The sequence below is a fragment of the Phymastichus coffea genome, unplaced genomic scaffold (genome assembly GCF_024137745.1).
Source record: "Phymastichus coffea isolate CEN01 unplaced genomic scaffold, Cenicafe_Pcof_1.1 PCOF00023, whole genome shotgun sequence".
Taxonomy (NCBI): Eukaryota; Metazoa; Arthropoda; class Insecta; order Hymenoptera; family Eulophidae; genus Phymastichus; species Phymastichus coffea.
The window spans coordinates 2801965-2814855 of NW_026706834.1; the positions used below are offsets into that span (position 1 = coordinate 2801965).

General features: G+C 39.6%; 1 protein-coding gene across 2 annotated transcripts in view; it reads right to left on the reverse strand.

Moving 5' to 3' along the window:
* Nucleotides 1–2225: 2225 nt before the first annotated feature.
* Nucleotides 2226–12891, reverse strand: part of LOC131675485 (small ribosomal subunit protein uS7) — a 67075-nt gene continuing 56409 nt past the window's right edge. Inside the window, exon 3 of one of the 2 annotated variants that reach the window (XM_058954481.1) lies at nt 2226–2768. In XM_058954481.1, coding sequence (XP_058810464.1) covers nt 2484–2768 — 285 coding nt within the window. In that variant the 3' untranslated portion in view covers nt 2226–2483. The remainder of the gene's footprint in view (nt 2769–12891) is intronic. The other variant, XM_058954482.1, reaches the window with a different exon arrangement.

The window sequence follows — 12891 nt, forward strand, 5'->3', positions numbered from 1 at the left end:
GAGTCGATTGAGGAGATAAGAGCTGAATCGAAGAAGGCGCTGATGGCTATACCGGAAAGGGACTATTTGGCATGTTTCGGGGATTGGAAAAAACGTTGGCATAAGTGTATTTTATCGGGAGGGGATTACTTCGAAGGGGATGACATTGATGTAGAAGAATAAATAAAGATTTTTCATTTTACAAACAAATTCACCTTACTTTTTGCCCACAGTAGTATCTCACAATCTATTTAAGAAAATGTATTAAATTTTTTAACAGCTTCCTTTAACGGACAATTTTCAATTTCAACATTAAAATTTTGAAACAATTTGTTTTTTAATTCATGGCAAGTTAAGTTAACAATTAAAGAAATTTTGTTTTTTTTTAATTCTCCTACCCTTATTTAATTCATATTTTCAATAAATAAAAGCAGGATATCGTAGCTAATATATACTCTACATAAAACAACCAGGAATTTTTTTCAAATATATCATCTTTTTAAGTGAATAACGAAAGTTTAAAAAAATTTTTATTTATTTTTTTAATTTTGCAAAAAATTTTGTTTTTTTTTTTTTTTTTTGATAATATATTCGCACGGCGCAGCATAAGCAAGGTTTATTTTACAATTTTTGGTATTGAACCAATTTTACTTTATAGCAAATTTTATAAGGAGCGAATTATGTTCAGTGATATTTTTACGTAAGACTTGTTTTTCGATATTTCTCACATTTAAAAAAAAACCATCGATTTTGATATTTTTTCGCATTTTTGTTAATTTGCTCACCTTTTTTAGCTCGATCACCTATAGGACTCAATGATAACTGTCACATTTCGGACCTAATTCAATTTTTGCTTTGCTTCTACATTTTACATCTAGTCATAAAGGTAATTTACTGGACTGCATGGGCAGAAGGGAATTTCGAATGATAATTCATGAAAAGCATTTATTTTAACATTTATAAAAAAAATAAATAAATAAATATAAATACTAGGTAATTCTTTAAATTTCTTGAACTGTCGATTAAGATTGGCTATTCAAATAGTATAAATTTATTCCTATAATTTGGTATATTTACTATGTAGATTACTACATACCTCCAGGTTAGGCGAATGTAGATCAGCGCCGATGCAAGAAACGTTGAATTAATCGTAGGCTCAGTTAAAACGTGAACGGGAACTAGTTTAAGATGTATTTAATTATGTTCATTCCGTGATTTCTATTTGATCTGTTTATGGTACGTAATTTTAAAAGTGTCTCGAGAAATGGACAAGCAAATCATAACCTCATTTGTGTGCATCTAAGGATATATTGTATTTTGAGGCAGATGAGCCAAGAAATATGACTGCGAATGAATGAAAGTGAATGCAGTCGAGGAAAAAATAGAGAAGCTGTAGGGTTGGAAGATTGATTTAGGAGAAGAAGTCGATAACAAACTAAATGAAACGCTAATATATACTCTACATAAAAAAACCAGGAATTTTTTTCAAATATATCATCTTTTTAAATGAATAACGAAAGTTTAAAAAAATTTTTATTTATTTTTTTAATTTTGCAAAAAATTTTATGTTTTTTTTTTTTTTTTGATAATATATTCGCACGGCGCAGCATAAGCAAGGTTTATTTTACAATTTTTGGTATTGAACCAATTTTACTTTATAGCAAATTTTATAAGGAGCGAATTATGTTCAGTGATATTTTTACGTAAAAGAAAAATAAATAGAAATAAATTAGAAAGTAAAAGGATAGATACATAAAAAATCAATTTTGGAATCATCGGAGTCAGACGATTATGACTCGAATATCAACAGTGAACTCGTGGACGTGGAAGCGAGTTTTACGTTTGGAATTTTCTTTTCACAAAAAAAAAATGGTTTACCGTCAGATAATTCTTTCTTACTATAATCACTACTAAACTTTATTATTACTTCTTTATTAAACTAATACGTTGTAAGAATCACTATAGTTTTTTGAAAGCAGAAGTAATGTTAGCTTTGACTATAGTTTCTACTCTAAAATAATTTGACATAAAATCGCTCGACAAATAATTTAAAAGTTATAATATTACTGCCTTTTTATTCATCGTAAATAAATTCAAACCGAAACCGTGAATAGAGTAATGGCGTTATTGGTTGAAATACAATTAGTATCCGAAACTTTCACTTCGGACAGTGAACCGGAACAGGTTAAATTTTTTTTATTTGCATTATTTTATTTAAAATAACTATTACGATTCGTGGTTAAAACGTCAGTTTAGAAATTAAAAATATCCAATATTTGGACAAGTTAATTCAAGCACGTTAACAAGAATCACGGTAACAAGTAAATGCAAGATCGACTTTACTATAACTGTTTTTATATGAAAAGAACTCTCGTCCTAATCATAAATAGGCTTTCTATAATGTTTAAAGAAAGTTTCTTTAATGATAGTTACTATTAAGTGTTAACACTGATTATAAAGTACGATAGTCACATTTATTTTCTAAGTGTGAAAATATTTTACATTTATCGGTTAGATTTGGCTACACGTTCAAGTTCATCTTTTTTCTTTATAGCATATGAATTTGAAGACCCTTTAGCTGCATTGATTAATTCATCAGCCAAACATTCTGCTATAGTTTTGATGTTCCTAAATGCTGCTTCTCTTGCTCCAGTGCATAGTAACCAAATTGCTTGGTTAACACGACGAAGAGGCGAAACATCGACTGCTTGACGTCTAACAGTACCAGCTCGTCCAATTCTGGTGGAATCTTCTCTCGGTCCAGAATTGATTATAGCAGTAACTAATACCTGCAATCAATTACAAAAGTTGAAATATTGTTTGAACAACAAATTATTAACTATAAGAAATAGCTTTGCCGGTTTAAATATATAGGCCCCTCTAGGCCCTTCTCCATCCCACCATAAAGTGTGACGTTGACGTACGAGATACTAGTGAATTTTAAAACGTATTTTTAAAGAAAAAATGTCAAGGAATTCAATAAAAAAAATTTGTTTTTATTAAAATAACACTTTTTGAGATATGGCCAATCGTTAAAAAAAAAAAGTAAATAACTTTTGGAAAAATTGATATTAAAGTATTGTTCGCTTAATATCTTCAAAGTACACCCGTTTAGGCGTAATTTAAAAGAAAAATTCGTTTCGATAACTTAAATTATTGCAGATATAAATTTTTCGTAAAAAATTTTCAATTGTTTATAACTTTCATTATAATTATTATAATAATCTAATAATCCATACTTAAATACACAATCATATAGGCAACATGTAGATCAAGTTTCAAGATAAACCGAAACCTACCACTGAAAAATTGATCGTCATAGTCTGGAATGTACCATATTAGCCTTTGGATATGCTCGAAAACTACTAATGCGTGAGCTTACACTTATTACTGGAACCCAGAATTGTCTATGCGATCACTGGTATTATATATATTGCAACGGGGTGGATTAGCTAGTACAAACGGGGTTTATTTAAGAACAAATTCCCACGATGCAGAGCTAACCGCTTCGTTAAACACGTATGAGTACACGTGTATTCGCCTTTACGTTTGATACTTTAGTTCCAGTGTTTTCGTTCCAATAGAGTTAAGCTCACCTTAAGTCACCTGACTTGTGACACTCGACATATCTTAGGTATGAGTGACCTAATGTTTATTCCAACTAATCCCCTAGATGAAATCGGTTTAAAAATTAACCGGTGATAGATCCGTTAAACTAATAGGAAACGAAATAACGTAATGCGACGAATAAAATTAATATCGTTTATGACAAAAAAATTACAGTCTTTGATGGACCCAAAGACTAACGAACGCGAGTAGGATATACAATGTTTAACAATAATATGGGGAGAAAGAAAGAGAGAGAGAGAGAGAGAATTGAAAATTCTACCGCCAAATCTAACGCTCGGAGCGAACACAAAAATAACGCTCGCGATAGACAAAATACTTTCGATAGTATTTTGTCGCGCAATAAAAGAGAAGTGCACCTACCCTGCGGTGCAATTACGGTGATCAGACGTAATTATTTTTCAGCGAAATTAAAGGTGCTCTTGCGGGAACAGCTGCGCTGCCTCAATCGAAAAATCTACTGCTTTAGTTGTTGCTGCTGTGATGCTGCTACTTTTGATCAGCTTCCTCGCTATTACTCGCGCACGTATCCAAAATCCCAGGAAAACTTTTTGTGGAAAACGGAAAAACACAGTTAAAACTAATTGTCGGTACTTTCAAAAACAACAGCTGAGGTTTAACTGGAACTTTGAACTCTCGCGCGCCCCCTCTTTTCTTAGACGTTCGCTCTAGCATCACGAGTGCTACCGAATCGCGAACGGATCGATTGATCAAATCGACTACCGTTGCAGCTTCCTCCGAGTCCTGACTACCCGGATAGGACGAATACCCGTGATTCGCCGTTATCAGGAACCTGAAAAAAGAAAGGGAGGAAAGGAACAAAATGATTAAAATCTTTCCTCTTTTCTTTAGGCCCACTTTATTTATAGCCCTACCAGGCCTACATCATTTCTTGGCTACACATGGCGCTCGGTGCTTCGGGCAGCGCCAGTGTGTAGACTTCCTCGAGTACCGCTGGGAGTTGGTCACCCCAGGCTCCCCACAGATGTAGCAGCCACTCAGCAGCGATCGGGATTGAGCAGCCTCCCGATCTTGTTGGGTAACTACTCGGCAGACCAAGGGGTCTGCTGGGCGCTGACTCCTTGGGAGGCGGTGATCGTCACGCCTCCCACCGTGGCGGTCACACGTCCATCCTGCAACCTGACCACGATTGTGGTGTCAGGAGCCACGCGCTCGTCCACGTGGATCGTGAGCATTGGGCCAGCACCAGTAGCTCCCGGGGCTCTCTTCTCATGAGCCGTCGCCGGTAGCGCAGTGGGGAACTCCTGTCCATTATCCACGCGTAGCAGGGCTTCTCCATAGGCCCACTGACGTTGAGCCACCTCTGCCCACGTCCCGAGCAGCTCTTCTACAACCTGGTGGTTTAGAAAGCGTCCTGCACCTGAGACTGTAGATCTGCGGCGAACCGCCAAGCACTCTCCACCTCGTTGAGCCCCAGACGTACATGTTTGAAGTCGAGGAGGAGTTGGATTCGGGGGTGGTTGCAGACCCAGTGTGAAGCACCACAGGTTTCCCTAGGTCAAGGGTACTGGCTCACACTGTCCGACGTCTGAGGTACGCCGGACTTAAGGGTCTGCACCCCATGGTCCACAGTGAACTCGGAACGCTTGACCTTTTCCTGGACCTCCGTGTTCCGTGGTCGTCACGTTGCTTGGCGCCAGCTCGTACCTACCGTGCGAACTGCTTCTGCGCTTGCGCGCTCTCGAATGGTGTGCGCATGAATGCGAGGTCGAGAGTCCGTTGGAAATAAGGTCCGGGGACTGACCACCATCTTGATTCACTGCCTCGGAGGGGACGATGAGGCAGTCTCTCCGGGCAGTTCGAAGCGTATAGACATAGCGTTCTAGCTTCATCGCCAATCGAAACGTGATTTGTCGACAATCGATCTTTCCGAGATCACCTTCCTGTTTTTAAAACGGTTGACCGTCGAATTCTGTCTTCAAGTGTGTGTCATTGAAAAGCTTCTCGCGTATATATAATTGTGTGAAGGAGTGAAAGCTTATAAGAACAATTAGCGCGACCACCATTGTTCTAACAAATTGTAACGGCCAACGGCCTCGTGTGTTCCGCGAACACGTCTCGGCGTGTCGAGTGCGCAACTTCTTTTTCTTCTTTTTTTTATTGTAAGAGTGCGCGATTTCCTTTCTTTCCCTTTTTATTGTAACTTCGTGTTCTCTTTCTTTTATTGTAAAATTTAATAATAAAAGGGTTTTTATGCCGGTATGGCTTTTCCCTCTATTTGAGAATTTTTATTTAAAATACTTTAATCAATGCTATTAAAAAATTCAACTTTTTCTTTTTCTCTTTATAAATAGCTACGTCTCATTTCATGGTGCCTCCTGTGAGGTTCGAATTTCACATTTCTTTGTTGTCGCATTTCGACGTGCACGAACGTGATTCGAGCGGGAAAAGTGCGCGCGTTATTTTAGGTTGCAGAATTTAAGGCTAGGAACTCTAGTGAATCAAAGGCAACCATTCTCAAGCAGAACAGATAGCTGACACCATCTAGCGAGTGAAGTGACAACCACACTTCGATTCAACACTACTTAAAGATAAGTTTCACTCTTGTCTTCGCACTTTCGAGCGTTGAATATTGACATTCATTCATTTATAACCTAATTATAACCAATCTATCGAGTAATTACATAATCATTTATTAATTCGTTTAATCATTCATTGCCATTATTGATTCATTATTATTATTGACTCACTTACAATTAATTTATTTCTATAAAAATACTAGTTTTATTTGTGTTCATTTCGTGAATTCTATTTTTAATTATAGTTTGATTTTTGTGTTTCAAAACATATTCCCTTATAAAACATTCACAATGGAGTTCTCTGAAGACCAAAAAAAGCGCGTTGATTTTATCATACAGAAAAGTAAAACTTTAGAAAGCCATGTCAACACCCTCAAAAAATATTTAACAGAACAAAACCCTGACGTTATCAATGCCTCTTTACGTTTGACCAGTTTAACAACTCTTTATCAATCTTATGTTAAATATAACGACGAACTTATTCTTTAAAACCTGACCACGAAAGACTTAACAAATTCTTAGAATTAGAAGCTCTTTATTTTGAAACTGCCGCTACTGTCACACGCCTCAACAAGACTAACGAACTGATTGCTAACTCCACACTCAACTCAAGTAACATTACTTTTTCTGAACGACCAAGACTACCTTCCATCGCAATCCCAACTTATGATGGTAATGCTGGCAAATGGCTTACTTTCAAAAACAAATTCATTGCTATGGTCCACTCTCGGGATGATCTGACCAACTATCACAAACACAACCTATTAGAAATTTCGTTGACAGGCAGGGCTCTAGAAAAAATCAATTCGTTTACTCCTAGTGACCAGGCTTGGGCCACACTTTGTGCTGCCTACGATCATAAACGACTTATTGCTACTGAGCATCTTGACGCTTTACTCGATCTTCCTGTCGTCACTTCCTCAACCTATGACGGGTTGTCATTCCTTATCGATCAAACCAAACAACATCTCTACATGTTGAAAAAGATCGGAGTTCAGGTTAATGACGATATAGTTATCAGGATTCTTGAGAGACGTATTCCAAAGGCTGTCTTGGACAGGTGGCAAGACAAGCTTGAACCTGATCAGCTCCCAACTCTCGATGAATTTTATACCTTTGCACAAACTACGTGCTTCAAGCTCAGGTCGATAGAAAAGGCATCATCAACTAATCCTAATTATCCGCGAAAAAGGGGAAGCGAGCAAGTCTCCAAGGTTCATCAGTCCAAAGTTTCCAGAAATAATGCTAGGAGTTTTGTCACCAATGCCCCTGCCCAGGCAGCAACTGTCTCCAACAAAGTCGCTTGTCAGAAATGCAATAGCGATCACCGTCTTTTCAAGTGCCCCGAGTTTGCGAAGCTTACCACTCAGCAGAGGTGGGATTTTGTCAGGACGCATAAGATCTGTTTCAATTGCCTGTCTAATCATCCTTTTCCATGCAAAAGTACATCTTGCAAAAAATGTAACCGCAAGCACCACACGTTGTTACATTCGGACAAGAAAAACGTAGATTCTAACAATCAGAACCAAGGTCGAGGTGATGCTACTCAAAGTACATCAACTACTCCAAAAACAACCCCATCTTGACTAACTAGTTTTTCATTCACTTCTACTGTTTATCCTTCCGATTCATACCTGATGACTACGGCCCTCATCAAACTTCGAGACAAACAGGGACAATCCATTAAAGCACGGGCTCTCCTCGATTCATGCTCCACTGTCAATTTGATAACCGATAAACTCGCAAATTCTTTAAGATTACCTAAATTCGAGTGTGTAGTTAACATTGGAGCAGTCGACAATATGAACACCGTAACCAATCATTTCATCAAGGCTAACTTGATTTCCAACTATACTTCTCCAACGTATGAACTGAGCTTTCTTATTGTGCCTAGTATTGCGGATACGATTCCTTCTAATGTTTTTCCCCGTAAACTCTATAAAATTCCAAAAGGACTGAAGTTAGCGGATCCATCTTTCCATCTTCCAGCACCTATTGACGTTTTATTGGCTTCTGGTATCACGTTATCGGCTATGAATCCCGGCCAAATAAGGCTCCAGCACGATAATTCACATTTAATTTTCCAGAAGACGTCATTTGGCTGGGTCGCTGCTGGGGGATTTAATGGGTTGTCTAGCTCTTCACCAGCTTCTTGCAAAATGGTCAAACTAGATAAACTCTTAGAAAAATTTTGGATTATCGAGGATTTTGACCATGAACCTCTTCGTTCTCGCGACGAGGTCTTCTGTGAGGAGCATTACGCGACTCACACCACTCGTGACGCGTCAGGTCGTTACGTGGTACGTCTCCCATTTCGAGATAGCAAGTTCAATTTAGGTTCATCAAAACAGCAAGCTCTCAGGCGTCTTCATTCGTTAGAAAATAAACTCGGAAAGGATCATCATCTCAAAGCAGAATATTACAAGGCGATGAACGAGTACATCACCTTGGGACATATGACGCTTTGTGAGGAAGATCCTGGAGACGAGTACTACATTTCTCATCAGGCAGTAGTCAAAGAGTCTAGTGAAACGACTAAAGTAAGACCAGTATTCGATGCTTCTTCCAAGACATCTACTGGAATTTCCCTTAATAATGTGCTCAGGGTTGGACCGACTATTCAAGACTCCATTTTCGAACAAGTGCTCCGCTTTCGTACAAACAAATTCGTTGTCACGGTTGATATTGAAAAAATGTATCGGCAGGTTCTGGTTCACCCAGAGGATAGGAAATACCAAAAGATTCTCTGGTATCACGAAGGAAAAATAAGAACTTTCATACTCAATACTGTCATCTTTGGCATGGCCTGTGCTCCATTTCTAGCTATCAGGACTCTTCACCAATTAGCTCGTGATGAAGCAGAGAATTTCCCACGCGCCAGCCAGATATTAATGCGTGACTTTTATGTTGATGATCTTGTTTCTGGTGCTGATTCTCTCGAAGCCATTTTAAGCATTCGTGATGAGATGATACAATTATTATCTCGTGGAGGTTTCGTTATCAGACAGTGGTCGTCCAATCACATTTCCGCTTTGGAAAATATCGATAGGGAAATTTTCAGCTTAGATTGCGGGGTGAAGGTGTCTCCTCTTCAGAAAACCTTGGGAATCCATTGGAACTCCAACATCGACAAATTCTGTTACACTGTCTCATCGATCGATTTAAACATTTTGTATACAAAACGCCACTTGCTCTCTGAGATTTCTAAGATCTATGACCCTCTAGGCGTTCTTGGTCCAGTGATTTTGTACGCTAAAGTTCTCATGCAAGATTGCTGGAAATCCCAAATCACTTGGGATGTAGCTTTACCGCAGGATATTTCCAGTAAATGGCGAGTGTTGGCTGAACAACTCCCTGCCCTTCGAGAATATCTAATTCCACGATTTATACGGGCTGAAGGTGCCGTTAAAAGTGAGATTCATGGTTTCTGCGACGCCTGCCCTCATGGTTATGGTGCTTGTTTATATCTCAAATCTGTCGATTCCCATGGAGTAGCATCCATCCAACTCATCTGCAGTAAATCACGAGTAGCTCCGCTGAAGGGAATGACTATCCCCCGTCTAGAGCTTTGCGCTGCTAGTAATCTCACGAAACTTTTTATCAAGGTTAGAAACGTCTTAGATTTCCCCATACATAAAGTTACTTTTTGGTCCGATTCAGTCATAGCCCTGTGTTGGTTTAAAAAGGCGCCTCATCTCCGGAGACCATTCGAGTCCAACCGAGTGGCCGAGATTCAAAAAATGGATGATCAAGTCAGTTGGTATCATGTTCCGTCTGGAGATAATCCTGCAGATTCACTGTCCAGAGGGCAACTTCCTGAGGAATTCATGAAAAACCTACTTTGGAACTCCGGTCCAAAGTGGTTGTTATTTTCAGATACTGAGTGGCCAAAACAACCTGAGCAGTTACTACCATCTGGATCTACTAGCGAAAAAGAGACTTGTTTGCTCTCATCTACCTCTAATGATATTTTATTCATTTATTCCCGTTTTTCGTCCTTTAAGCACTTGATCAAAGTCGTAGCTTTCATGTTACGATGGAAGAATCTTAAATCATTGGATGAACGGCGAGGTGAATTGCGGCCTCTAGAAAGCAGCGAATTGGAGACTGCCGAACGGAAAATAGTAGCCATGATTCAACGAGAACGCTTCCCCTAAAGAGCTGAAACTTCTTGCGACGGCTGAGGGGAGTAAAGGGGACGATAATTCAGTTCCATTCCGTAGGGCAACTAGTCTGGATGAGTTGAACCCTTTTCTTGATGAACATGACATGATCAGAGTAGGTAGTCGTCTCAAAAAGTCCGATCTAATTTATACTCAACGTCATCCAGTCTTGTTGCCTAGTCGACATCATGTTACCGATCTCATCATTAGGGATACTCATGACTCCAATTTGCATGCTGGGATTCAAGCTACATTATACATCATCCGTCAACGTTATTGGATTCTCAATGGAAAGGACCAGATTAGAAGAATCGTTCGACATTGTGTTGAGTGTATTCGACAACGACCTAAATGTATGAATGCACAGATGGCGGATCTTCCTGGTAGCAGAGTAACTGAAGCACCCGCTTTCAGTAAGACCGAAGTGGATTTCTTTGGTCCTATTCTCATCAAAGAAAAGAAAGATAGAAATAGGAGCTTCATTAAGACGTACGGCTGCGTATTCGTTTGTATGGCTTCTAAAGCTGTACACATCGAACTTGCGACTGATCTGTCAACCGAAGGTTTTCTTTCAGCCTTTCGCAGGTTCATCAGTCGACGTGGTATCCCAACAGATGTTTTCTCCGACAATGGAACCAATTTCATTGGCGCTAATCGAGAGCTGACTGAGATTTACAAATTGCATGAAAAACCTGAGTTCATTAATTCAATTCAATCATTCGCTTTATCCAGACGAATTTCCTGGCATTTCAATCCTCCTTTATCACCGCACTTTGGTGATCTTTAGGAAGTGGCGGTAAAAAGCTTCAAACGCCATTTGAGACGTGTGCTGAAGGATCACTTTCTGACTTATGAACAAATTAGTACCTTATTAACTGAGATCGAGGCGATCCTCAATTCGCGTCCTCCTTGCTCTTTGTCCGCCGATCCCAACGACCCCAGCGCAATCATCCCAGCTCACCTTCTTATTGGCCGACCAATCAATTTCTTACCCTCAACTGATTTTGTTTCAGTGCCGACGAATCGCCTATCGACTATGAATTTCATCACAAAGGCAAGACAGGATTTCTGGTCCAAGTGGCATAGGGAATACCTGAACGAACTCCAGATACGACAAAAATGGTTTTCCTCTAATACCAAGCTAGCTGTCGGTACTGTCGTCATCCTCATGGAAGATAACCTTGGAACCACTCGCTGGCCTCTGGGAGTGGTGACCGAGGTCTTTCCCAGTAGTGATGGCATATCCAGAGTAGCATCAGTAAAAACATCAAAGGGAGTTTACACGCGGAACATTACGCGTTCATGTGCTCTCCCCACAGATAACTCTTAAACAATAAACTGTTTGTAGGTGCAATCCCGTACCATCTCTTCACTGTAAATATGTTCAACTAGTCATAAGCTATGCAATCACGGAACAGCCGCTCCAACGGAAGTTGTTTCCTCTTAGTTCAAAAGTTGTATGTTTGTTCTAGTCTACTTGAGTCACTAGCGTACTTTAATGTAAGCGTACTTTAACATAAGTCACTATGCTGTAAGAATCAATCAATGAATGATCAATCCAAAGAAACCATTGTAAATTCATTGATCCAAATTCGTCAATTCATTGTATCAAACGCTGTTTATTATTTTTACTGCTAATCATGTTATCCAAGCTAACATTCCCGCAGCCCTGGCCGGGAGTATGTTCCGTGGTCGTCACGTTGCTTGGCGCCAGCTCGTACCTACCGCGCGAACTACTTCTGCGCTTGCGCGCTCTCGAATGGTGTGCGCATGAATGCGAGGTCGAGAGTCCGTTGGAAATAAGGTCCGGGGACTGACCACCATGTTGATTCACTGCCTCGGAGGGGACGATGAGGCAGTCTCTCCGAGCAGTTCGAAGCGTATAGACATAGCGTTCTAGCTTCATCGCCAATCGAAACGTGATCTGTCGACAATCGATCTTTCCGAGATCACCTTCCTGTTTTTAAAACGGTTGACCGTCGAATTCTGTGTTCAAGTGTGTGTCATTGAGAAGCTTCTCGCGTATATATAATTGTGTGAAGGAGTGAAAGCTTATAAGAACAATTAGCGCGACCACCATTGTTCTAACAAATTGTAACGGCCAACGGCCTCGTGTGTTCCGCGAACACGTCTCGGCGTGTCGAGTGCGCAACTTCTTTTTCTTCTATTTTTTTATTGTAAGAGTGCGCGATTTTCTTTCTTTCCCTTTTTATTGTAACTTCGTGTTCTCTTTCTTTTATTGTTTTTTATGCCGGTATGGCTTTTCCCTCTATTTGAGAATTTTTATTTAAAATACTTTAATCAATACTATTAAAAAATTCAACTTTTTCTTTTTCTCTTTATAAATAGCTACGTCTCATTTCACTCCGTCTGGGTCGAAGCGTCCCGAGAAGCCTGCTTCGGGGTGACCCACATTGCGACCTGGAGAACTTCCACCACTGATCCGTGATGGCGCTCCAACTGGACCCTGACGAAGCTACGAAGATCTTCAATTAGGTGCGTCCCATCAGGGCCCAGCTGCAGATCTAAGATTATCTGGGGACCACTTCAAAGGTCTCTTCCTCCACGACGATTCTCCGGTC